Source organism: Urocitellus parryii, chromosome 4 (assembly GCF_045843805.1).
Source record: "Urocitellus parryii isolate mUroPar1 chromosome 4, mUroPar1.hap1, whole genome shotgun sequence".
NCBI classification, from domain to species: Eukaryota; Metazoa; Chordata; class Mammalia; order Rodentia; family Sciuridae; genus Urocitellus; species Urocitellus parryii.
In genome coordinates, this window is record NC_135534.1 from 50,723,496 (window position 1) to 50,746,838 (window position 23,343).

At 46.5% G+C, this 23,343-nt stretch overlaps 1 protein-coding gene across 5 annotated transcripts in view; it reads right to left on the minus strand.

Moving 5' to 3' along the window:
• The window catches only part of Tead1 (TEA domain transcription factor 1), a 254,810-nt gene that overhangs the window by 38,688 nt on the left and 192,779 nt on the right, over positions 1–23,343 (minus strand). For all 5 annotated transcript variants that reach the window (XM_077798173.1, XM_026395863.2, XM_026395862.2 and 2 more), the window contains 5 exons: positions 18,774–18,785; positions 17,818–17,952; positions 16,691–16,737; positions 15,810–15,871; positions 14,469–14,593 (listed from right to left, as the gene is read on the minus strand). In XM_077798173.1, coding sequence (XP_077654299.1) covers positions 14,469–14,593; positions 15,810–15,871; positions 16,691–16,737; positions 17,818–17,952; positions 18,774–18,785 — 381 coding nt within the window. The remainder of the gene's footprint in view (positions 1–14,468; positions 14,594–15,809; positions 15,872–16,690; positions 16,738–17,817; positions 17,953–18,773; positions 18,786–23,343) is intronic.

Sequence of the window (23,343 nt, forward strand, 5' to 3'; positions counted from 1 at the left end):
AAGCCAGACATCTCATCGCAAGTTACTGTCCCACATATGGACAATGTGATTGAGCTGATATTTTCTAGGGGAGGGTCAAGCCCTCTCCTATCAACTCTAGAGTGTTCTATCAAAGCTTCCAAGACCCTAAAAGATTCCAGGTAAATAAAAAAGAGAAAGCCTACCCAACTCTTACACAGACCCTCTACAGGGACTGGTTGCCTGGTGGCCTATGGGTAGATGAGAAGCTACAGACCACTCTGGAAGAACAAAGTGAACCTGCAGTGGAAGAAATTTAAAAAGTAGAAAGCCAAGGCTGTTACATTAGGAGTGTGAGATCATGGGGATGCAGGTCTTTGTTGTATAGATTTTCTCAAATGTTGCCTCATGTTTTTAACCATAAGCAAACAAAACCCTACAGAGGGGCTGGGGGTATAGCTCAGTTGGTAGAGAGCTTGCCGGGCATGCACAAGGCCCTGGGTTTAATCCCCAGCATGTGCGTGCGCGCGCGCGCGCGCACACACACACACACACACACACACACACACACAACCTGCAGAAAGAATGAGGCACAATTACAGCTACTAAGGAGCTGTATGTAGTCTCATTATCGAGCAAAAGGATTTAAAAACAAAAAACAGTCATTTCAGTGGTGCAAAGGTAATCAGAGGTGAAATCATGAATGTGGAGTGTGTGCCCCAGGTGCTGATGGCAAAGGCGTTTTGTTCCTTCCTTATTCAGACACCTGGCTATCTGTGTATGCATCCAACTCTGGTTGATAACCTCTGCTTACACTAGCTCCCAACCCTACCTCCTGGTTCTGGGAGACACCACTTCCACCAGTTCTGCTGCCTCCTGTAGGGACAGTTCATGGGACAGAATGGAGCACAGCAGAGCCTGGGGACAGTGACTTGAATCTGATTCTCCACTTGAGCTCTACACTCCCAGCTCTCCTGCCCTGCCAGTCACCGTAGGCTGAGTCAGGGATGGGGGCTGACATTAAACAGCTTTAAAACTTGAAGTCTTCTTGCTCTGGACATTGAGATGTCTCTGTTTGGACTCAAAGACAATGGCACAGGAGGTCAATTATACCACACTTCAACGGGGGTCATGAAGGTGTAGCTGAAAACCAGGTGCTGAGAACAAAATAGAAAGGCCTGGAGCCAGCCTGATCCTGAAATCTCAGTTCTCTCCCATGTACAATGGGGATAAGATGCCTGTAAAACTCAAATAACACACAGAAGGGGCCTGGCGGAGGGCCTGGCAGACACGAAGTGTTCAATAAATAGGAGCTGCTAAGATTATTCTCCTTATGGTTATTATCATGTGAGATTAACTAGATCCTGGGGTAGAAGCAAAAGAACTTTCCTGCCATTAGCTATCCCTCCTGCCTAGTGAAGAAAAATAAACACAAATAAACCAAGAGCTAGAAGTAAGTAGCAAAGCCCCGTGACAGTTCAAGTCCTTGATTATGGCCTCCCGTGACCTGGCTGGGGTGGGGCCCTCTCACCTGTGCTACAGGACGGGGAGGCACCTGTGCCCCCTGGCTGGCTAGAGCGGTGTGCTCTTGGTGTGTGTGATCTCAGGTTATCCTCGCCTCACATCAATGCTGTAGGTGGATTTTATTAAAATCATTTTACAGATGAGGAAATATAAGCTTAGAGATTAACTGAGCTGCCTGAGGTCACACAGCCCGAAATAGTCCCGAAGTCAAGATTAAAACTTGGATCTGTAAACGCCCCAGCCCTTGCATTTGCTGCAAATATCAACCACACTGTCTGTCAGAAGAAAATGCCCGAGCCCTGCTAATTCTGCTCAATCAACATTTCCTGAAAGTTCATTTGAGAAGCAAGTGTCGGGGGAGCGGGGGACTGAACAGTGTTCCCAAAATTCTCTGAAATTAAATTAGAACTCAGGATAAACATAATGATTCACAGATGCATCAGACAAGAGTCCTCAAAGCTCTCTATTTTGAGGACATTACCTCTGTGCCCAAGTGGCTGAAAGGAACTGAGAAGGGGCAGGATGTCTTTGCCAAAGGAAATCAGGCACTGCCTCTCCAAGGCTGGTGACTCGAAACCAAACCCGGACCACTGGCATCTGAACGGCTTTACTCCTGCCAAGAGGTGACTTTGTTTCTAAGAATACAAAGGACTAAAGGTGTCCTGGAGACCACAACACTGAAACAAACAGAACTCACTCTCCCCTTAACTCAACCTGGGTAGGGCAGGGATACTTTTGTCCCCAAATCCAGAGGCCTCAAAAGAAGCATCTACCTGATACACTTAGGTTTAAGTTTTCATGAAATTAAAATTCTAAAAATGATTTGGTGAGGCTGTCACTACTCCCTATTCTGCCAGTTCGCCTTATGAGGGAAAAAGGCTAGATTTAGATTTTTCTTTTCTTTTTTGTGGGGGAGGTATGAAGGGTACTGGGGATTGAAACCAGGGATACTCTACAGCCCTTTTTATTTTGAGACAGGGTTTAAGTTGTGAAGGGCCTTACTAAATTGCCGAGGCTGGCCTCCAACTTTGATTCTCTTTCTTTAGCCTCCTAAGTCAAACAGGTGTGCACCACCACATCAAGTTAGGCTACATCCTTCACTTGCTTCCTTCCATTTCTCCCAAATAAATCTCATTTTTTCCTCCATCTATAATACTTTTACCCAAAACTATAGGTGGCACACAAAAGAGGGTTGGGCAATTACATAGGGCAGAAAACAAATACTCTCCTAAGAAAATTATGTGGGGCAATATATGAGCAGAAATACATGTGGCGAAGCCCAAAATTAGATTTCCTTAATATCTCAAACAGGTTACTTTGACTCATTTAATTTTAAAAAGTCTCAAAGGCACTCAATAGAGGCACAATTAGTCATCAATATATCAAGAACAGCAACAGAAATGATACTCTCTCTGCACATTTTTCTTTTTCTTTTCTTTCTTTCTTTTCTTGGTACCAGGGATTGAACTCAGGGGCACCCGGCTACTGAGCAACATCCCCAGTCTTATTTTATCTGAGTTACTTAGTGCCTTGTCATTGCTAAGGCTGGCATTGAACTCATGATTCTCCTTCCTCAGCCTCCCCAGCAGCTGGGATTACAGGCATTCACTACTGCACCTGGCCTCTCTGCATATTTCTTTGATGGAGTTTAGTAAAGCCACCAGCACACCTATATCTATTATATGCCAGGCACTGTGTTGGCATATAATAGGAAATCCATGTCCTAATACCACAAGGTTCATCTTCAGACTCAACAAAGTGATCATATGGAACTAGCTCATTGCTTCCATAGTCAGAATGATATGGTGCCTATGTAAACCTGTGTTCTCACAGATTCCTACAAAGATGCAGCAGACATTAAAGAAAGTTATCTCCACCTCTCCTGCAAATCACATAACTTAAGTAGAATTTACTTGCTCTTTTTTATAAAAATGACTTTATTCTCCAGTACAGTGTTATTCATTAAAAAGAACATATGCAGAATCCACCTAGAAAATGTGAATAAAGTTTCACAAGTCGAAGGTAAAAATCAAATTACCCATGATATGAGAGCAGAATCCACTGTTGGATGTATCAGGTTTCAGAAAAACTGACCTTCCTAGCATCTTTTCTCAGCAGCTGAAGAAAAACAGGCAGCCAAAAGATGTGAAAGTAAATTTAAAAAAGATGGAGATAGGGCTGGTCCCAGAAGAAAAGTTGAGGAACTAACCAGGTCAATAGCTGGACACTGACCTGTCCAGCAACAAGTCTAGAGTGGACAGGGTAAGGCTCCTGGAGGGAGGTCACCAAGGAGAATGGACCTGCAAGATTCCCTGATTGACACCATCATCTGGAGAGTATTAGAGTGCTGGAAGAAACCTTAAGGGTGAATTCATGTGGATATGCAAAACCTGAACAAATAAGAGGAGGCAATGATTTACTTAGGAAAAACCAAAAACTTTCTAATTAAGAAAGTGGTTCTAATATATCACAGTGCTGTGTGCAAAATGTACACAGGTTTATAACAAACACTAAATGTTAATTAAGTCAAAAGTTTTTGGAGAGTGAGAAAGAGAGTGGAGGGAAAGAGTGGAGAGTAGGTGGTGCAGGCCAAATGAGAGAGCTAAATTCTAGTCTTCCACAGTTAGACATCAATAGAGGTTGTCTAAAATTGATGGAATGAGACATGAAATATCTCATATATTATTTACACACGTGGAAGTAGATGCACCAAGAAGTGGCGGAAAGGGCCACGCATAGCTGTCCCTAAGGAGTGGAACTGGGAGGGAGAAGGTGCAGGGCAGCAGACCGCTGATTTTTCTTATGGGCCCCGTAGTTCAACCTGGCTTCTACATGATGTGCAGGTGTTACTTTCTTAAATAACTAACCAATCAAAAACTATTTTGGTACAACATGGAGTTTTAAGGAAGGGTACAAACTATAAAAGGAAACAAAAATATGACTTCAGGATGTTTATTCTATATTGGCCATAAGTTCCCTGGACTGCAATGTAACTTGGGTCAGATTGCAAAGCTTTCATACAGTTCAAGGTCTCCAGGCAGCTGAGCAGGAGCTAGGGCACCTGGGTGCATGTAGAGCCTCCCAAAGACAGATGCTATACTGGCAAAACCCCACCTGCAACAAAACCACCTGGGACTATGGCCGCACCTGACACCTCGGCTCACAGATTTCTATTAGGACTTTGGGAAATGCCCACTATCTCCTTCTACAGCTGTCATCTCTCCGGTTATTCTTCACAGCAGTTGCAAACAATGATAACGGTGAATGGAATCTTAAAAGCTCAACATATGTGCTTGCCAATGGTTATCTAGATTCCCTGGGAGTTGAGGAAAGGTCCTTCCTATTCCCCTGAAGCTATTCTTCAGGTCCCTTTCTTCATGCTCCCTATGTAAAAATATGCCTAATACATAGTTTGTCACTATTGTTATTTGCCCTTGTAAGTGCTGTCCCTTTGACAGCTACAAAACGGAAATACTAAACTTAAAGCAGAAATAAAGGGTGATTCCTACTGTTCAGATAATACTGTGGGCACTGGAATGCAGGGTGGCTGAGCGGGGAGGCCTCTGAGCTGGGCCCTGCACCTCCCTTGGACACCCAGTGCCTTCTCCAGATCTCTGCATACTGAGGTCCCTTCTCAGCAGCACCCGGCAACTTACTCAAAAGTGGGATGGGAGGTTGCCCGTCACTGCAGATGAGACAAACCAGAACAGAACTTACAAAAAATGGTCACTGGGGATTGATTTTCTTCCTCTCTCTCTGTTGCGCCCGCGTGTACTTTTTTTTTTTTTAAAGTACTGCCAATCTATTCTAGAGACTTCTGATGAGGCAGTTCCATTTTTGTAGAAAAGGAAAGAAGAGCCCTACAAATCCGTGTCTTACAATATGCCGGTGCAGTGTACTGGCCTGAAGGTGGCAGCCTTCTCCTAAACTTGTCCCAAAAATTCCAACTATTCGAAGAACGTAGTAAAACCTTGAAAAATGACTGTTGTCAAATAATACCAAGAGAAAAAAATTATAATCCACTTAAGAATTTAAAGAAACCAAGACAAATAACTCACGTCAAGGGATGCTAATGTACAGGTTGGAACAGAACCAGGACAAATCACTTACATTTGCATCTTGTCACGTTCCCACTGGACTGTGGGTCTGGCCATCCCCAGGGCAGACTTTGATGGCCCCCCAGCCCTGCAGGAACAAGGAATGGCCATGGAGCCAACCCAAGAAAGTGACTTGCACACACAGCTCCGGATGGGGCTGGGGGTGGGGAGGCTGTACTCTGCTCCTACTAGGGAGGAGGTGAATCTGCAGTGAGCGTCTTCTCCTCTGCTAACTGCTCAGGGCATCAGTCCTGTCCTGGCCACCCCACCCCGCATGCTGGTGCATCTCTTGGCCTGTGCTCTTCCCAGGAAGAGAAACATCATTGGAAACACTTCTAGAATCTCACGCAGTGATTCACCTTCCCAACTTCCCATTTCCACCATCATATCCACAGAGGGGCTGCTGTTTTCTGAGGAGGGAGAAGTGCAGGGAAGAAGGCCCTCCCGGCTGAGTGTGGAACGGCCACTGGGAAGGCAGGCGGGTGGGGAACTGACCTGCCAAGGAAAGCAGATGGAGGCCTGGCTGGGGCTCCGTCAAATGTCTATAAAACCCGTATTTCCAGATGCTTTCAATTGCCTCATCCCCAAAGGCTAATGAAGAAAGAGGGTAAGTTCCCAGACCTGTTCAGAGACACTGAGAATAAACCACCCAGCAGTTAGGCTGTTGCCACGGGAGGGTGTGTGTGTGTGCTGAGTGCAGATGAGCTCACAGGGCAGCTCAGCACTGCAGGGGGCAGGGGGCCGGGGGCCCAGGCCTTGCCTCACCATCACCTCCATCCTGGGAAGGCTCTCAACCTCCCATGTCCTAGTGGAAGACAGAGCTTGCTGGAACATAAGAGGAAAACCCTGGGAGAGGCCCAACGACTGAGCCAACCCTCAAACCAGCTGCAGCCTTCCTCCAGGAGCATGGAATGCCAAATGTACTTTCCGACCATTTATTCTATGCATGTGATGGACACATTAATGACACACGAGTTAGAATGCAGGCTCTGCTATTTTTGAGCTATGTGGCCTGGGGCAAGTTGTTTAACCTTTCTGGGCTTTGGCTTCTTCATCTCAACACAGGGAGGCACCTGGTCTGTCCATCTCTAGGGGCCAACATAAGGTGAAACATATGTGAAACATATGTGAAAGTTCCACGCAGGCCCTGGAGAGCTGCACAGGTGCTGGGGTGCTGTTGACGCTTATAAAAGCCACAGGCAAACACTGAATGGAGGGAGAGAAAGAGGCTGCCAAACCAAGGACCAGAAATGGGAACTGCCCAGATCCCCCCATTCCAAGAAGAAGCCACTGTTCAAAAGCTTCCCAAGTGACCCTCGCCCTTCTCCAGCCTGTCCAGGAAGAGGCAGGGCTCTTCCTGGCAATCTGGAATTGAAACCCTGCTTCTGATCTTCTCCAACCTAATCCTCCTACACCGCCACCCCTGCTTCCCTGTGCAGAGCTCATCAATGCTGCATTTCCATCGAGCTGCACTGGTTCACATCTTCCAAACCAAAGTCAAGATCTGAGGCCTGACCAAGGAATGTTAGTCGACCTGGTAAAATAGGCCTTCGAAAGAAGCTATAAAGATATGAGAATTAAACCATCCTTGGGCTCATTAAATCATCTGCTGGACTGCTTTATGGGAAGGAGTAAGGTTATCTGCAGGAAGTATCTGCAGAACTTCAGAGCAGTCTCAGCCAGAGGCCTGCAGTTCCCCAGGGGGGAGAACCTAGGTTCTTTCGGCCCTGAGGACGGCCATGAGGACTGCTGGCTCCCACCCCCGCATCCCAGCAGCCCCAGGCTTCTGGCCTGTTCCAGCCTCTTAGTAATAAAGATAAGGGGCCAGAGGCAGCAGGAGAAAGAACTCCTTGCCTCCGGTCTGAGGTGCTGTACCGCCCAAGCCGAGGCCACCTTCAGGAATTCACTTCTCTCTCGGAGCCCAAATCAAGCGCCCGACTTTCCTCTCACTCCAAATGTTCAACTGTGAGACTTACATTCAGCCTCCTCACTTCCCCAGGTGGTGGTGGTGTGGGGGTGGGGGTGGCCGGGCGTGATCAGTGTCACTTTCCCACACTGAGATGATCCGTGCATGCGTGGGAAGGCACGAGTGAATGACAAGCCCTCCCTGCGTGGTTATTGCTTTCACTTTCCCTAAAATTCCTGTACGCCACTGGCTTTTGATTCAGACAAAGTTCAAATAGCCAACGCTGCTGTGCAGTAACTGGGACCTGGGCTACGTACGTTATAAACTCTCCGAGTTTGTTTCCAATACCAATTTCAACACCTTTATCACGTACGGGAAGAAAGTACATTCTCACCTGGGCGATTCCTAGCAATCCTGCCTCCTCCTCTATTCCATGACTCTTCAGCTTGTATCAGCAAACTCAGCCTCAAAATCTCAGTCCTCCACTCCCATCTCTCACAGCTAGTTAATCCCCAAGGCCTTTTGGGTCCTTGTCACCAATTGCCTGAACCAGCATCATCACTTCTGTTTCTCGAACCCATCCTCTCAATGCTATAGCTGCCCTCTCCTGAAGCATATGCTAGACCACAGCCTCTTTTAAACAGGGAAGTGGGTGGAGAATATATATTCATATTCTAGAAGCACCTAGAAATATTCTTAAGAAAGTAGTAGTAATGATTATTTTCTTGGAGGTGGGACAGAAACTAGAAGAAAGGGAAGTTTCCTGTTCTTTCATGCTTGTAGGTTTTTGACCATGTAAATTTAACTATACGAAAAATTTATTTATGTAAAAAAAATTCTGGATCCAACCTGAATTTCAACAGACTCCAAACTATCTGGTAAGCACAGTTCCCAAGCCTGTTCCCCATTCAGGTTTTTAGCCTGATCTCCCAATATATTACTATAAGTTCAAAAGCCATTTGTGGAGTACTCAAGAGTGTTCTGATGTGTTATTAAGTGTAATTACCATAGGAAAAAAAAGTGAGAGAGAACCTATTATGTCCACTTCACAGACTGGAAATTGAAGGCAAGGTGCAAAGTCATTTGCCCCAGGAACCCAAGGTACCACATAGCTGGTACAAATTCAAACACCAGCCCTCTCCTTCTACAAGGGGAGGATGCCACGACAGCATGATGGAAGTTCCAGAATACAGGTGGGAACAGTTTGCTTCTCTTGCTCCTTGCCCCGGGCTTTGAGAAGAAACCGAGAAACTAGCAGGTTGGAAAAGCAACCCAGAGAAAGCTCAGCCCAGCTCCCTCCAACGAGAAGGGCCTGTGACAGCTAACCCTGCAGGGGAGCTCACACTTGGAGGTAGCCTTTTCACTCTTGCACAGTGTCATCGTTTCTTCAAAAGCTGAGTGAAGTGGTTAAGGGTACATACACAGTGGAGCCAAAGCTGTCATGGCCACCACTCCCGGCAGTGGTCCTTGACAAAATTACTTAGTGTTCCTGAGCCACGGTTCCTGTACTCACAGCAGAGGGCTTGGCAGCCAGCTCACCATGCGGCTCAGCAGGTGCCCGTGATCACCACTGCTGGAAGACACCCAGGGGCTTCCCGCTGTGCTATGGAGCGCCTTTCCTGGTCAGGGTTTTCTGAACCACATCACAGAAAACTTCCCTTCTTCACAGTCTGCATATCCTCACCTGTCCCTCTTGTTCTCCCTTCCAAAGTTTTCCCTTCTCCTGTTACATAACTCCTACCTAAGCAAACCCCTCCGGTGCTCCTTTCCTGCTCCTGCTCTGGTTCATTCTGGCATCCGGACCTCAGGACGCATCCAGGCTATTGCCTACAAAGTGTGAACGGACTGAGCTGCACGCCCTGGGGCAGGATGCGGCTGCACCAAGGGGCTGAAGGAGAGGGTGGGGGTTGAGGAATCATCTAAGCTTTATCAGCAAAACCGCTCTCCAGACACATACAGGATGCAGCTTACAGCTAGCTTCCCAAGATGAGTTTGTGTGTGTATAAAGAAGCAGCTGCCCAACTGTCTCCAGAGCTGGGCCTTGATATCAGGCCAAGCCTTTTTAAATAACCCACCCCTGGGTGGAGGATCCCGCACTTAGCACTTGACGTTCCTTTGATAGGCAACATTAAAATCATGTACAAAGTATATTTTCAAGCATTACTAACTACTTCTAAAATAGTCCTTGTTTTTTAGACTCTTCCTTCCTTTCTTCACCCTCTGCTGTTTTTCTCTTAGCTTCTACTGGAGCCAAAGGTAACAGAGGGACTGACTTGCTGGTTCTCTACCAACATAAACAACCACCAACTTGGGGAGGCAGCAGCCGGCCGTCTGGTGCACACATGACACGGAACCAGCAGGGGGCGAGCATCCCCTGATTATTCTTCCATTAGCTTCTTATAGCCTTGGGTGACAAAAACAGGCCACTCCTCAGATACAAATGGACCAAACAGCCTTGCAGTCACAATCTCAGGACGTGGAGTCAGAAGACAGGCCTGGATCTGAATCCCATTTCCAATTATCAGATAGCTGTCTGATACTGAGCAAGCTAATTCATAAGGATTAAATGAGATAATGCATAGCATTGGCACACACAAATAACATTTAAAAGCTGTTGGCTAACACCACTCCTGGGTTCTAGTACCAGTATTAACACTGCTAGAAGTAACAGGATCGTGAAGTCTTTAGTGATAGCAATAATGAAATATGCAATCAGTCAAAGACGTGAGTTTCAAGAAATGCGGGCTCCAGGGGAAGCAGTCCTAGGCGGAGGAGGAAGCAAGCTAGGTTCTTGGCTTTGCTTCATACCTAGGACGTAGGTATGCAGTTGTGTCTTCTCTTGGAGATCATAAAGGACACTGGCTTCGAGCTGACTGCCACTAGCTCCAAGACAGCAATCTCTCCAAGCTTTTCTGTAGAAGGGAACAGAACTAGTCCCTCACAGAGAGTGTGACAAGTATTACAAGACTCACTGCTCCCGGCTAGTCGACTTCTTTCTTTGTTGCCCACAATACCTACAATCTTTCTTCCACTTACACAACAGAAAATAAAACAACCTAGTAACTCCATGATCCCAATGAGCTTAGGTCACCAACAAGAAATAGAGAAGAAATGTATAATGTATGTATGTGTCTGCCTGGATTTAGAGAATCCAAAAGTGAAGTTTAGATTGTTCAGCGCCCTTTCATTTATTAGTCACTTTTTTGTCTTCCTTATCAAATCAATAGCTTAATATTGATTCCTAAATTTTAACTATAGCATATCCAACTTTAAAAAAAAACATACCAGCTGAATATTTTAGATGGCTTTAATTTTCCTATCAATGGAACAAAAATATAGTAAACGAATGTCCAGGGAGTCACAAAAAGATCTCAAAGCCAAAGAAAGCATCCACACATCAACATTTTAGCACAGCCTTGGTCCTGAGGTACTATGCCATTACTGTAAGAGCACTAGAGATATGCTAAGTCAAGAATGCATTATATGATGAGAGACTGGTGCCTGAGAATGTGTCAAAAGCTTTCAATAATTTTGATAATTCTTCCTCATTTCAATTAGTCAACCAACCACTACTTTCTTCTAGCAGTAGAACCCCCTTCAGGCTCTCATATTTCCACTAAAACCAAAGACATACCCTGTTTCTGACCTGTCCTGTACTCATTCGCATGCTTTTAACTCATTTGTGTTCAACTGCAAAATAAGTGCTCATAACATCAAAGCGATATCCATAACTGAGATTAAGGTTGTAGATTAAGGTTGTAGTATGATGGTTTTGATTGGCAATATTTGATATCGTTTAGTATCCTAATACAAGTCATAAATATCAACACAGGTATTAGATGATATCACTGTTTTCAAAGATTTCTAATTCAAGGAACTTCTAATTGTAAGGAAGGTCTGTTATCTCCTATTAGCAATCACCATTACTTGGTTGGCTCTCTGTATCCATGGATTCTACATTCTCAATTCAACCAACTGCAGATTGAAAATACAACCCCCAAACAACATCTGTCCTGGCATGGACAATTTTTTTTTCCTTGTCATCATTCCTTAACAATTAAAGAGTTACTTAGATAGCACTGACAGGTATTAGATAATATAAATGGCCTAGAGATGATTTAGAGTACAGGAGACGCACGTCAGTTATATGCATATCCTCCTCCATTTTACACAGGGGACTGGAGTACCTGTGGGTTCTGGCATGCCCCATTGAGGCAGACCCCATGAAGGTCTACACATGTACTTTTTGCATGGTGGTTTGCCTTCTCTAACAGTGTGGGCTCCAGACAGTAAGAATTTAGTTTCCATCGCTGCTGGATCCCCAGTGCCTGATACACTGGTTGGCAAGTAGTAGTTCAAAGGGCTCCAGTCTCTCCTGGCTCCCAACTCATAAATAGAATAATTATCTCCTCAAGGGGCCCAAGGGTGTTGACTCACACCAGCCCTTCCATTTATTTAAGTACCTTTGAAATCACTTGTTGGGGACCTAAATATCTAGCCAACTTTTTTCTTTTTTAACTAAACAAAAATTCTAACTCTAGTTTCAACATTCAGATGTCATTCTGAACATGCATAAAATATGTATTTCTGGTCACTGAAATTTGGTGAGCTCTGGAATTATTAAAATAGTCACCAATTTCATTTATGGCTTTAAATACTTCAGATTCATCATCTCTAGAATGTTCTGGTGCCTTATTCTTTCCTTGCCCAATCCTCCACCTCTCAGCTTGAGGGTCCCATCCTCTATCAGGCCTGGTCTGCCCCTCACTCAGGCATTTCGTACCCTGCCTTCCTAGCAGCCACCAAAGGTCACAGAGCTCTCCCATGTAACTGTGTGTCTCGCACCAGGCACTACATCCCACCAGGGCACAGGCTGTGGCTCTCTGAGCGGCAGCGGCCCCCCTTCTCTGCAGCCCCTTCTCCTTGTAGATGCATGTGAATTTGGATAGAACAGACTGAAGGAATCTGTCAGCGGTTCAAAAATGTCAAGGCCAACAACACAACTAGGAACAAAAACAAGATCCACAACTGGAGAACGTAGCAAAAAGAAGGGGGTTACCAGATTCTCCTCTAATTAAAAGAATATATATATATATATTTTTTTTTTGATGGTGATACCAGGGGTAAAATCATCTTGGGGCTTTTACTTCCAAGCACCTTAGAGCACTGTCCTTAAAAAACATAAATGACCATATGCAGAAAGAGGGAGGGGGGAGGGGGAGAGGGAGAGGGAGGGAGGGGGAGGGAGGGAGGGGGAGAGAGAGAGAGAGAGATTTTGCTTAGAGAGGCAATATTTGAACTGAACAGGAAATTTAAGAGACTTTCTAAATAGGAAGGCTGTGTTTGGGGCCTCAGTTTCTATCTGTAAAACGAAGCCAACAGAACCTACCTCATGGGGGGCTGTGAGGGCAGAAGGCAAGGATGGAAGACGAAGCACCAAGTAAACACCAGGGAGTCACACAAACATGCGTCCTAGCAGCCAAAGAGGGCCAAAGCCCAGCCTTCCATCAAAGAGCCAAGAAGAGGAAGCCTAGGCCACGAGGGTTGCCATTCTTTTGATTTATTTTAATGCCCCCATGTACATGGATTTTAACCCCCAGCACCACTTGTCTTCCAAAAGCACCCAGCTCTTGGAGAAGAGTGATCCTGTGGGCCTTCTTCTGTCCTTGGTCCCACTTCCCTGATGGGCTCAATGACCTACTTTACATCTTTCCCCTTATTTTTCCCCTAACATAGAAGCAATTCTATTTTTCCACCAGCAATTAGGGTTCAGGATTCATGGATGGGGACATCAGTGGGCCACACATGGGTTTGTCCTGTCCCTGCTCTGGTGATGGCTGCCAAGTCCCTCTGGCCCACAGCATCTCCCTACGCACCCACCCATGGGAGCCTTCCCACCTAGCTAGAACACAAACTTTCCTGTAAGGCCCTTCCAATTGCTCAGGATCCTGGTTATTTAGCACGGACTGTGACTGCTTGCATGACATATTTTCCTGAGAGAATGACAGCAGCATTGGCAACACTCAGCGAGCCCGGGACGTACATGCTTTTGGTAGCCCCCGGGATGGGTGGGAGGGGGAGAGGGAGAATGCAGAAAGGAATTGGTGAGGATCCCAAAGACAAACTCCTGATTCCTTTGATTTCTGCTTTGGACGCACCCACACACAGATGCAAGGCTTATAAGCACAGCCAAGGAGTGGGTGTGGAGAAAGGGTACAGGGCTCGTGGGGTGGAAAGGAAGGGAGGATCACATATGTATGGGAAACGATGGGATGATGGGTACAAGATGGGGCGGGGAGAGAAAGATGACAAATAGAGTCCAGATGCCAGTGGTACTGGTATTTACAATATTAAAATGCACTGCATTCTATGCGAAGCTGTTCAAAAGTACCACTTTGTGACTTTTCCTTCAGGAGATAGCAACTTGCTATTTTGAGAAAACACAGCCTTGGAAAAGTAGTGTAGAATGACTACTTGGACTTGAGAATTTTAAAGACTTGAGTTTGAATCTTTGACCCACGGATTCAACAAGGTAACTTTGGAGAAGTTGCTCAGCCTTTCAGTTTCCTCATGTGCCAGGCGGTACTCCCCTCACGGTGCTTCTACAAGATAAAATGTGACCAAATACCTAAATACCTTCGCACAGTGCCAGCCACATGGCAGGTCTCAATAAATGTCACCTGTTGTTAAATTTTACTAGGCACAAGAGCCTATAAAGGGCTGTCCCTCCAGCTTAAGTATTCCCCAGAGAACTATGGTGTAAGCAGCAATAAACACCCAGCTCTGGAGTTCTACCACTTGCCAGGAGGAATGCCCTTCTCCTAGAGGGGAAGTTGCTGGGCTACTCCAAGTCGGCTGCACACAGGGCATCAATCTCACAGGACCAGGGAAAGAGAAGGACAAAAGGCAGAGAAGCGAGAAGATGAACAAGATGGAGACGATAGTAAGTCCTGGATCAAGACACACCTCTGGGGCACACTCACCGAGTCTGGGTCTCGCTGTTGTTCAAGAAAAGCTGAGAATTCCACCAGGCGAAGCTTGGTTGTGCCAATGGAACGCCCTTGCCAGGCAGGGACCGAGGGAGCTGGGGCTGACGTAGGCTCAAACCCTGAAAGACCAATGGTCACCTTTACACCTGGCCATTGGCTTCCCCTGGCCTCAGGATGGTACTGGGGTAGGACTCCACAAAACGTGATCTAGAAGGAAAGGCCGAGAGTGTCCTCCCACCCGGGTCTAGGGGGCAGAACTCAGCTGGGCAGGGGTGACATTCTGGCTGAGGCTCTCATAGACAGTGACGAGATGGACAAGCATAACACAAGAAGCCACATTTAGCGAAGGGGTGAAGGACTGTGGCAGAAGGACTTCAAATCCTGGATAAAGGGGCCCAGCTAGAGACCAAGCTAAAAATGGCTGACAATTCCAAGGAAATGTTTTCAAAGACATCCTGGGAGACAGGCTGTGCTGTGCACTTCTTGTGTTTACTCATCTTTTCTTTTTTTAATTTTTTTTTTTTTTAGTTGTAGATGGACAAAATACCTTTACTTTATCTACTCACTTTAATGGGGTGCTGAGGATCGAACCCCGTGCCTCACACGTGCTATGCAAGTGCTCTACCACTGAGCCACAATCCCACCCCCCCATCTTCTTTGTTGAGACTGTGGTGGCCAGCACTTTAGAATCTTCCCTCGGGGTGCCCCACAGTGTTGGAGCAGAGGACAATGTGTGGATACATTTTTGGTGTGGGGCATCTATGGTGTTGAGCAATGATTTTTGTACCACACCACAAGTACTTCTCAACTAGGTGCACACGGTGGTGGTGGCAGCGGGGTAGAGAGGGGGCCAACCAGATTTGTTTACTACTTTTGGTTTCTGTGCAAGCGCTCCTTCACAAAAAGTGCAGCAGAAATTGAAATCTATGTATCTAAGAAAGGGCAAGGAAAACTATCTGTGCTGAGGATGTGGACGGCCCAACACAGCCAGTTCATGGTGAGGAGGGACGGGCATCAACGTCCTCATCTGAGGGTGAGCTAGCATCTTCAGTGAAAGTGGTCAGGCTTCCTGTTTTTCACAAACCCATCTGAAGTGCTCTTGGGAGATGACTGAAGCTATTCGGGACTAGGCCGGGGACTCCCCTGTGACCCTCCCGAACTCCATTCTGACCCCTACCCTACAGGAGGCGGGAATGCAAGGGGCAGGCAAGTTTCCACGGGTGTCAGGAAACCTACAGCAGTGACAAAGAAGAGCATCACCCCTCTTGAGAACAGGCCTGGCCATTGGTTGTGGAGGCTACTGACTCCCCCAGGAGGGAGAACGGGGAGACTCACCTGGAATGGGGGCCGTGACCGCTGGCTGGATGGGGTAGGCCTGCTGCACGAAGGGCTTGACGCTGGGGACAAACGGGTGCCAAGAATCAGAAATCATGGAAGCAGCAGTGGCCCCTACCCAGGCCTGGCCTTGGCCTCCCAATGGGGACCCCCCACTCTAGTCCCTGCCTGCGGGGAGCCTGCTGAGGATCCAACCACCAGGCCTTGTGCCAGTTCAGTGGCACCTGCTGGACAGACGTCAGCCTGACTCTTGTGCACTGTGACATCTGTCTCTGAACCTCTCTTCATCCCTAAAAAAACAGAGGTCAGCAGTCACTGTGTCTAGGCAAGGTTTAGGACATGCTTCAGGCTCTCCTTCTTCAGGCCAAATAGTCAAGTTCTCTTAATGTACAGGTTGGATTTGCCTCTAGCTTTTAGCCCCAAATTGCCCTTATCCTCTGGTTGACTGAGCCTGCTTCCCTTGCCCCCAAGGCATCTGCAGGATTTTTCTATTAGACAGACACCCCTTACACACATGCACCACACAGGCACTACCACTGGGCAAGCGGAGTGGAAAGGGCTACAGAGTCACCTCTGCTGCCCTCTTTCAGGCAAGGAAGGCCCATGCTCTGCCCTCCAAGGCCATAAAGGGACAAGGACCCATTTCCTATTCCTAAAGCCATAAAGGGACAGGAACCCACTTCCTATTCCTAAAGCCATAAAGGGACAGGAACCCACTTCCTATTCCATCTGTAGGACCTCCACACAGAAGTGATGGGCTTACACTTCTTCTGAATCCAAGAGGTCATGACTAAGGATCGCAGTTACTCTCCTTTCTCTGCAAAGCCCAAAGGTACCCTGGTAACCCTAACCCTGCTGTCTGTGGCCCTCTTGAGACTTACTCTTGGGAGGATCCTGGCTGCCCTGTTTGTATCATTCCAGGCCAGAACTGGAAGACAAAAGGCAAAGGCTTCAGGATCGCGAGTTCACAGGATGCAAACGCACTGCAGCCCCTGCTGAAGGGCAGCAGGTTCAGTCACCCACCAGCAGCAGCATCACCTCCCCAAGTGCATATGTGGTCATCACTGTCCCTCAACTGCCACCCAGGACTCCCCCAGCACCTCTGTCTTGAAAAATCCTTCTGAGGGAAGGGGACAAGTGGCTGTTCTTCAAAGCTCTTGTGCCACTCAACAGAGCACTGGGTGGGACCACTTTGCCCATGCATGCACCCAATCTTCCTCTCCCTCTGCTCTGAAGCACTCCCTGTGTATTACTCTGACTCCGTGATTTCCAGCACCCAAGGCCCGGTGGAGCAGTGGATCAAGCTTGCACCAAGAGGGCCAGGAGCTCAGAGAAGAATCAGGGCAACTGCTTTGCTGCCGGCGTCCCTGAGGCCTTCTGCACCTGCCATTCCCCAGCCCAAGGCATCATGAGATAAAGGGAAAAGGCAGCCTCTGGCACCGCAGAGCCCTGGAGCTGAATCCAGGCATCACTGTGCATCTGCCTGTGACCTAGCTCTTGTCTTGCTACTTAGCAACCTCAGCTTTCTCATCTGTAAAATGGCAATGAAAGCAAGAGGCTTTTATGACTGTAAGGTACAACGAGATTATGACATAATGCTTCTCAGCCCTTGGTAGGTGTCGAAATGAAAAGACCAAGGGAATATGTTGTCCCTTTTGGGACGAGCTCACACAGTGACCCTGAGGTCACAGGGACAGGACCATGAGCCAGGAAAAAGAGTGCAGAAGAGGCAGGTTGCACCCGAAAAGTGATACTTACTTCCACATCTGCAGGGACTAAGGATTTCCTCTCTCCCCCTCCTGCCTCCCACCTGCTTTTGCTCTTCCTCCACTCCTCCTCCCTTCCTTTCTCTTACCACTTTACACCCAGCATCTCAGTTCACCACAAGGAAGTCTTTATCCTTTTTATATTTGACCCAATTGGTAAGAAGTGCCAGGAGGAGGAGGCCGGCCCGCACCCACCCGGCGTCCAGAGCAGCTCTCCTTCCCAGACGTGGCTGCTGACTTACCCCCGGTGCCCCTGGGAAGGTGGGGCGTGGAATCCCAGGCAGCCCCAGCTTGTTGTGAATGGCAGTGGCGGAGACGATCTGGGCTGATGACATGGCTGCCATGTGCTGCAGGGCCTTGTCCTTTGCGGTCTGATCCTTGAAGGTGACAGTGACACACTGACTTAATACAGAATGCACGGCTACCAGGCAGGTTAGACAGCCACAGCCACGAGCACATGGACTAAAATACGGAGCCACAAAAGAGGCCGAGAAAGCAGACATGCATGGATAAATGAACACGGCCAGGAGGCTGGAACGCGCTCCACTAACGTGACGCTGAACACTCGCGGAAAACACCCAATGGAGAGGTGTTTTTTTTTTTTTTTCTTTTTAAAATCTGAATCCATTTTCTAACAGAACGGGGAAGCCTTTGAGAAGAGTAGACAATGTATTTATTTTTTCAGCTTCCAGAAGGAGATTTCTCCAATTACTTAACACACTAGGGGAGTCCGGTGGGAGAGGCCCTGCTTTTAAGTACACAGATGAGGGGAGCAGAGAAGAAATGTGCCATAAACTGGGGGCAGGATCATCCAGAGAGTGTGGAGAGCCTGTGTGTGTGCCGGCTGTCACAGGGCCACAGTCCCAGGAGCTGCTGGGGTCATGCGAGGCCGGGGAGCCCTGGCAGACACCTGGTGGGGATAGTTCAGAAGCAGCAGGGTGGACAAGGGGGACCAGCCAAGCAGCATGCTGGCGGGGCGCATGCTTTCTTGAGTATCCCCGCCGTGGGTCTAAGGCTACATGGCTTCTTACAAAAGCTCAGGAGGTAAGGGACACTACAGGTGGGTGGTTTCTCCTTTTCCCAAATGAGTTTTTCTAGAAAAGCCAAGACTGGTAACACAAAGCTAGCCAAAAAAAAAAAAAAAAGTCTGCCAAGCACAGCTAAAATACAGAATACTCAGTTTGGTGAAAATACTTACCATGCTTGTTACCTGGATACAACAATAAACAATTTGTTAAAAGGATTGCGTACAAAGGCAGGATTATTTTTCTTTTTCAGTAAAAAATATATATGTACACAAATACAATTCTTGGATACAATAAAATGTAGAGGAGAATTGGCATTCCCACCCCTCACCATATCTTAGGAGAAATGTATGATCTACATGGCTCTCTAGAAAAATCCATCACCAACAAGAGTGCCCAACAACAATCAAAAAACTTCCCCCCACTCCTTCATGCTGGTCCTATGCTTCCCCAGGACAGAAGGAGCAATGGTGAGACCCTGATGTATGACAGGCCCCCACTGCTGCTGGCAGGGCTGCACTAGGTCAGCATGTGAAGGTTCCGGGCTGTAGGTAGAGGGTCTGTATACCAGTACCAGAAGCCATTAAAGCAGAAACAAAATGGAAACACCATAATCAAGGGTGTGCCCTCCACAGCTGCCCGTTCAGAATTCATAGTGAGGGATGGTCCACTGGGCAGCTGCAGGCTGAGACGCTGAGTGCCAGCTGAGAGGCGGCTTCCATGTTTACAGATCTCACCAGAGGTGAGGAATAAACACACCGCGGAGCCAAAGGCAAGGCCAAGAGGACACTGAAGAAATCAGAGCCTACAAAACAACGTAGCTTGGTGGTACAGCACCTCCCTGGCTGGTATGAGGCTCTGGGTTCCATTCCCAGCACCAAATAAACAAAAACCAAAAATTAAACAACTTTAGGGGCTTCTAAGAAAGACCCGCTAGGTACTGCCAAGGTATAGACACAACTCTGCCCCATAACCACCAAGAACACCACGTGAATTTTTCAAAATGCTCATATTAATCCTTAGAAAAGAGGAGGGATGGGGGGAAAGAGGAAGAAGAAAAGTCTAACACTTGCATGAATTTTTATATTTCATATATTTCTGTGGCCCACAACTGAAAAACCAAAAAGCTGCAAATATAGCATTTCGGAAGTGTGCATGGTCATTATGAACATCTGCAATGGCACCTGCTGTAGCTAAATGACACTGTGCAGCCCTGGAAGCTTGCAGGATTACTAGTCCCCGTGGGAATGGACCCCGGTGACTCAGAGTGTTGCCTGTTATCTCTTCTCATCATATGGCATCCTTCCAGGTAAAGCTCCATTTGCTAACTCGCCAAATGCTCTCACCTGAAGCCAGCTTCCTCGAGTAATTTTTTTTTTAAGTTAAAACAAACAAACAACAACAACAAAGAACACCTAAAACATCTCACATTGTGAGAATACGGGGGGGGGGGGGAGTCTTGAAGTTGACGAAATTTTATAATAAACTGATTAGGAGGGTGCACATGCCCTAGAGCCGAACTGGGCCCAACAGAAATGGATGGCAGTGCCTGTCAACCCACTTTTAAAAGTCCTGTGGCTTCACCTGCTCCCTAGCCCATCCAGTCATACCTACTCCATTCAGAGGCAAGAACACCTTGACATCAACCCACACTTGGGTTGGGACCACTTTGCCCATGCATGCACCCAACACTTGTTGGTTTCTCTTTGGATCAGTCACTTTGGACTCTAGCCCCCAAGCCTCTTAAGCCCTTATAAGAAGTTGCAAATGCTTTCAAAGTGATTTCTGAAACTGAGGTAATGGCACAGGTGTGACCACAGGCGCCTTCCTCAGCCCACAACATACCCTGCAACTCCTCTGGGGCCCAAGCTAGGGGAGCTTGGAAAACAGCAACCTGGACAACTTCTCTCCACCTGACTGACGTGAATTCTGAAGACTGACAAGCTATAAATAAAGAGCTGTGGGTTTGGATCTATTCCAAAAAAAGGTCCCAGGGCCTCTCACAGACATGCGTCGTCTGTGTTTATGCTGGTGACAGGGATTCTTCTTGCCCAACTACAAGATGTTTGGCATACTTGGGTGAGGAAACTTACAAATAGAAAGTCCAGGTCCAAGTGTAAAATAGTTCTCTGTATCTCCATAACCCTTCTCTATTAAGGGTTCCATGAGATGGTTCCCTTTGCTTGGCTTACTGAAAAGCTCTTGAAAATTTTCACAAAAGCTCATCTTGTTTGCACCAGGGAAATCAGTCAGTGTGGGAAAGAAGAAAAGTATCTTTGCTGTGTGTGTGTCACACAGCTGCAGAACATGATGTTTTGCTTTTGTTTAAAGTTTGACTCTCTTATTACGCAGCATTGCACCAGGTACTTAATGAAAATGAGAGTTCAAAAGCAGGTGGGCAATCACTTTGACCACATCCACATGCTCTCTGATGAAGGGTGCACCTGCTGGGGAAATGACATAAATGGGCTGGGTTACCTAGACAAGTCATTTCACACCCTGAGATTTTTCTCATCTACAAAACAAAAAGACACATTTTATTCTCTAATGGTTCTAAAAGTATGTTTACCTAAGAGGGTACATTCCCTTATAAACAAATACATCTAAATACATTTAGCCACAACAACAACAACAACAACAAAATACTAGTGTGAGGACAGGAGATGTTAACATTTAGGCAGCTCTTGGCTGCCTATCCTAATAGAGAGAAAGCCAAGTGTGGAATGGAAATTTCACCTCAAGTAGTGGTTCTTTCTGCACTTGACCTACCTATTGGAGAATAGGCAATTTTCTGCAAATGGACTAAAATGTCTATGCCCGTGATTTCCTACCTTTTGTAGTGGATCTGCTCTGTTCATTTAATTTTATAGCATCAATCCTTTATCTATGATATAGATGTGAAAATTAAAAGGATTAATTTTTTTGTTTAAAATCTAAAGTAACCCTGGAGATGGATAATAAGCACAGCCAGGACTACCTGGAAATGAGAACCAAGAGGCTCTCTGCAGACCCACTTATCCTGAAAGGGGAGTTTGGAGGATGCCGGGCTAAGAGATTCAATGGATGGATCTCTCAATTGTCATTTTCAGCCAGAGACACATGCCTGGCTTCGGAAAATTTATAACTGTAAATGTCAGACCCCAGTAAATAGCTTCCCTCTGTCACTCTGGTCTTACATCCCGGCCTTTTACACATTCAACTTTATCCTTTCCTCTTGTCATCCTGATAAGGGGAAAGGGATTAATCTATTCAGTAAGTAAGGTTTTAAGAACATCTAAAAGTGTGTGCTACATTGCACCCCAAATTAACTTTATCCTGAGATGTATTCACACCAACATTTCTGAGATGTGGATGAGATTTGCGAAGGATGAGCCCACGGTATTTATCTTGAAAATCTGCGATTAAGTCACTACAGGGTTAGAATCCCCAGTGTCCGAGATTACAGGAAATACTCTTTTGAGTATCGTGTGTGTACATATGTGAGCAAGGGAAGACAACTGTGTGCTAGAAAAAGGCTTGGACAAGTTCACAATGCCTCCTCCTTACTGATTTCTAGACCCTCTATTCTGAAGATTACAAAGAATAAAGCCACAAAATGATTAATGGGAACTGAGGAAAGAAATGGCAAGTCACCATCTTCCAGATGAACCCTAACTTGATGCCTTGATCTGCAATACGAGAAACACTTAAGGGCAGAAATTGTGAATCTTTAGACTGCTGATAGGAAAGTGGGTGGGCTGTACTTCTAAGCACAAGTGGTCCAAGCGACCTGAGAATGAGGGCAGATGAAGCACTCTGTCCAGGGTGCGTGTCTCATTACCGACCCTACTTTCTTCACAGTCCAATTTCTGGTTCACAGGGCCATCAATGGCCTCACTGCCCCGGCCTCACGGTCCAGCAGGCTGTGGTCAGACAGAAACTCCTCAGCCTGAAGCTTTTCAAATTGTTATTGTTACTAAGTAAACAGGCTTTCATATTTCATGAAGCAGAGCAGGGCTGCTGCTCTGCCTATTCCCCGACAGCCTCCTTCTGCAGGACTGCAGTGGACACAGGGTTTGGAAATGCCTGCATGGAACCCAGGGGACGGCTTTCCCACAAGGATACACGACAGGCAGGCATGTGCTCTCAGAACAACAGGACATCTTAGGGATCAGACTGGATATTAGGAGGGTCTTATCTTCCCTTCTCCTCCCTGCCTTCCTAGCTTCTGATTATCCTGCAATATCAATTACCTCATACTCTTTAGGCATTAACCATAGACAAATTTTAAAGGTAATATAAAAAGGTCACAGGCTTGCATATACAAGATATCACAGCTGCCATATATGGAATGTTAATGAATAGCATACTAAACCAGCGTATCCAAACAGTTTATTCGTGGGCCAACATTTCAAAGTTTAAAGATTCCAATTAAATTTATTCATATGGAAGCCAACCAACATATCAGGAAAAACATAAAGACAAAAAAAAAAAACCCAACTATGATAGCTATGAAATGTTTGCCTCAAGGGCTGGGAATCTGGCTCACTGGGAGAGCACTTACCTATCATGTACAACGCCCTGAGTTCAACTCCCAGCAACACAGGGTGACAGGTGGGGGTGGGAGGTCATTCCAAAACTACATTTGGAATATACAGTAATATAAAACCAAATACAAAAGTATGATGCAAGTTTGCTTGAAAAATCACCTTTTTCAGAAAAAGATAAAAAATATTTCCCTAAGAAGTAATTTTTTCTAACCTT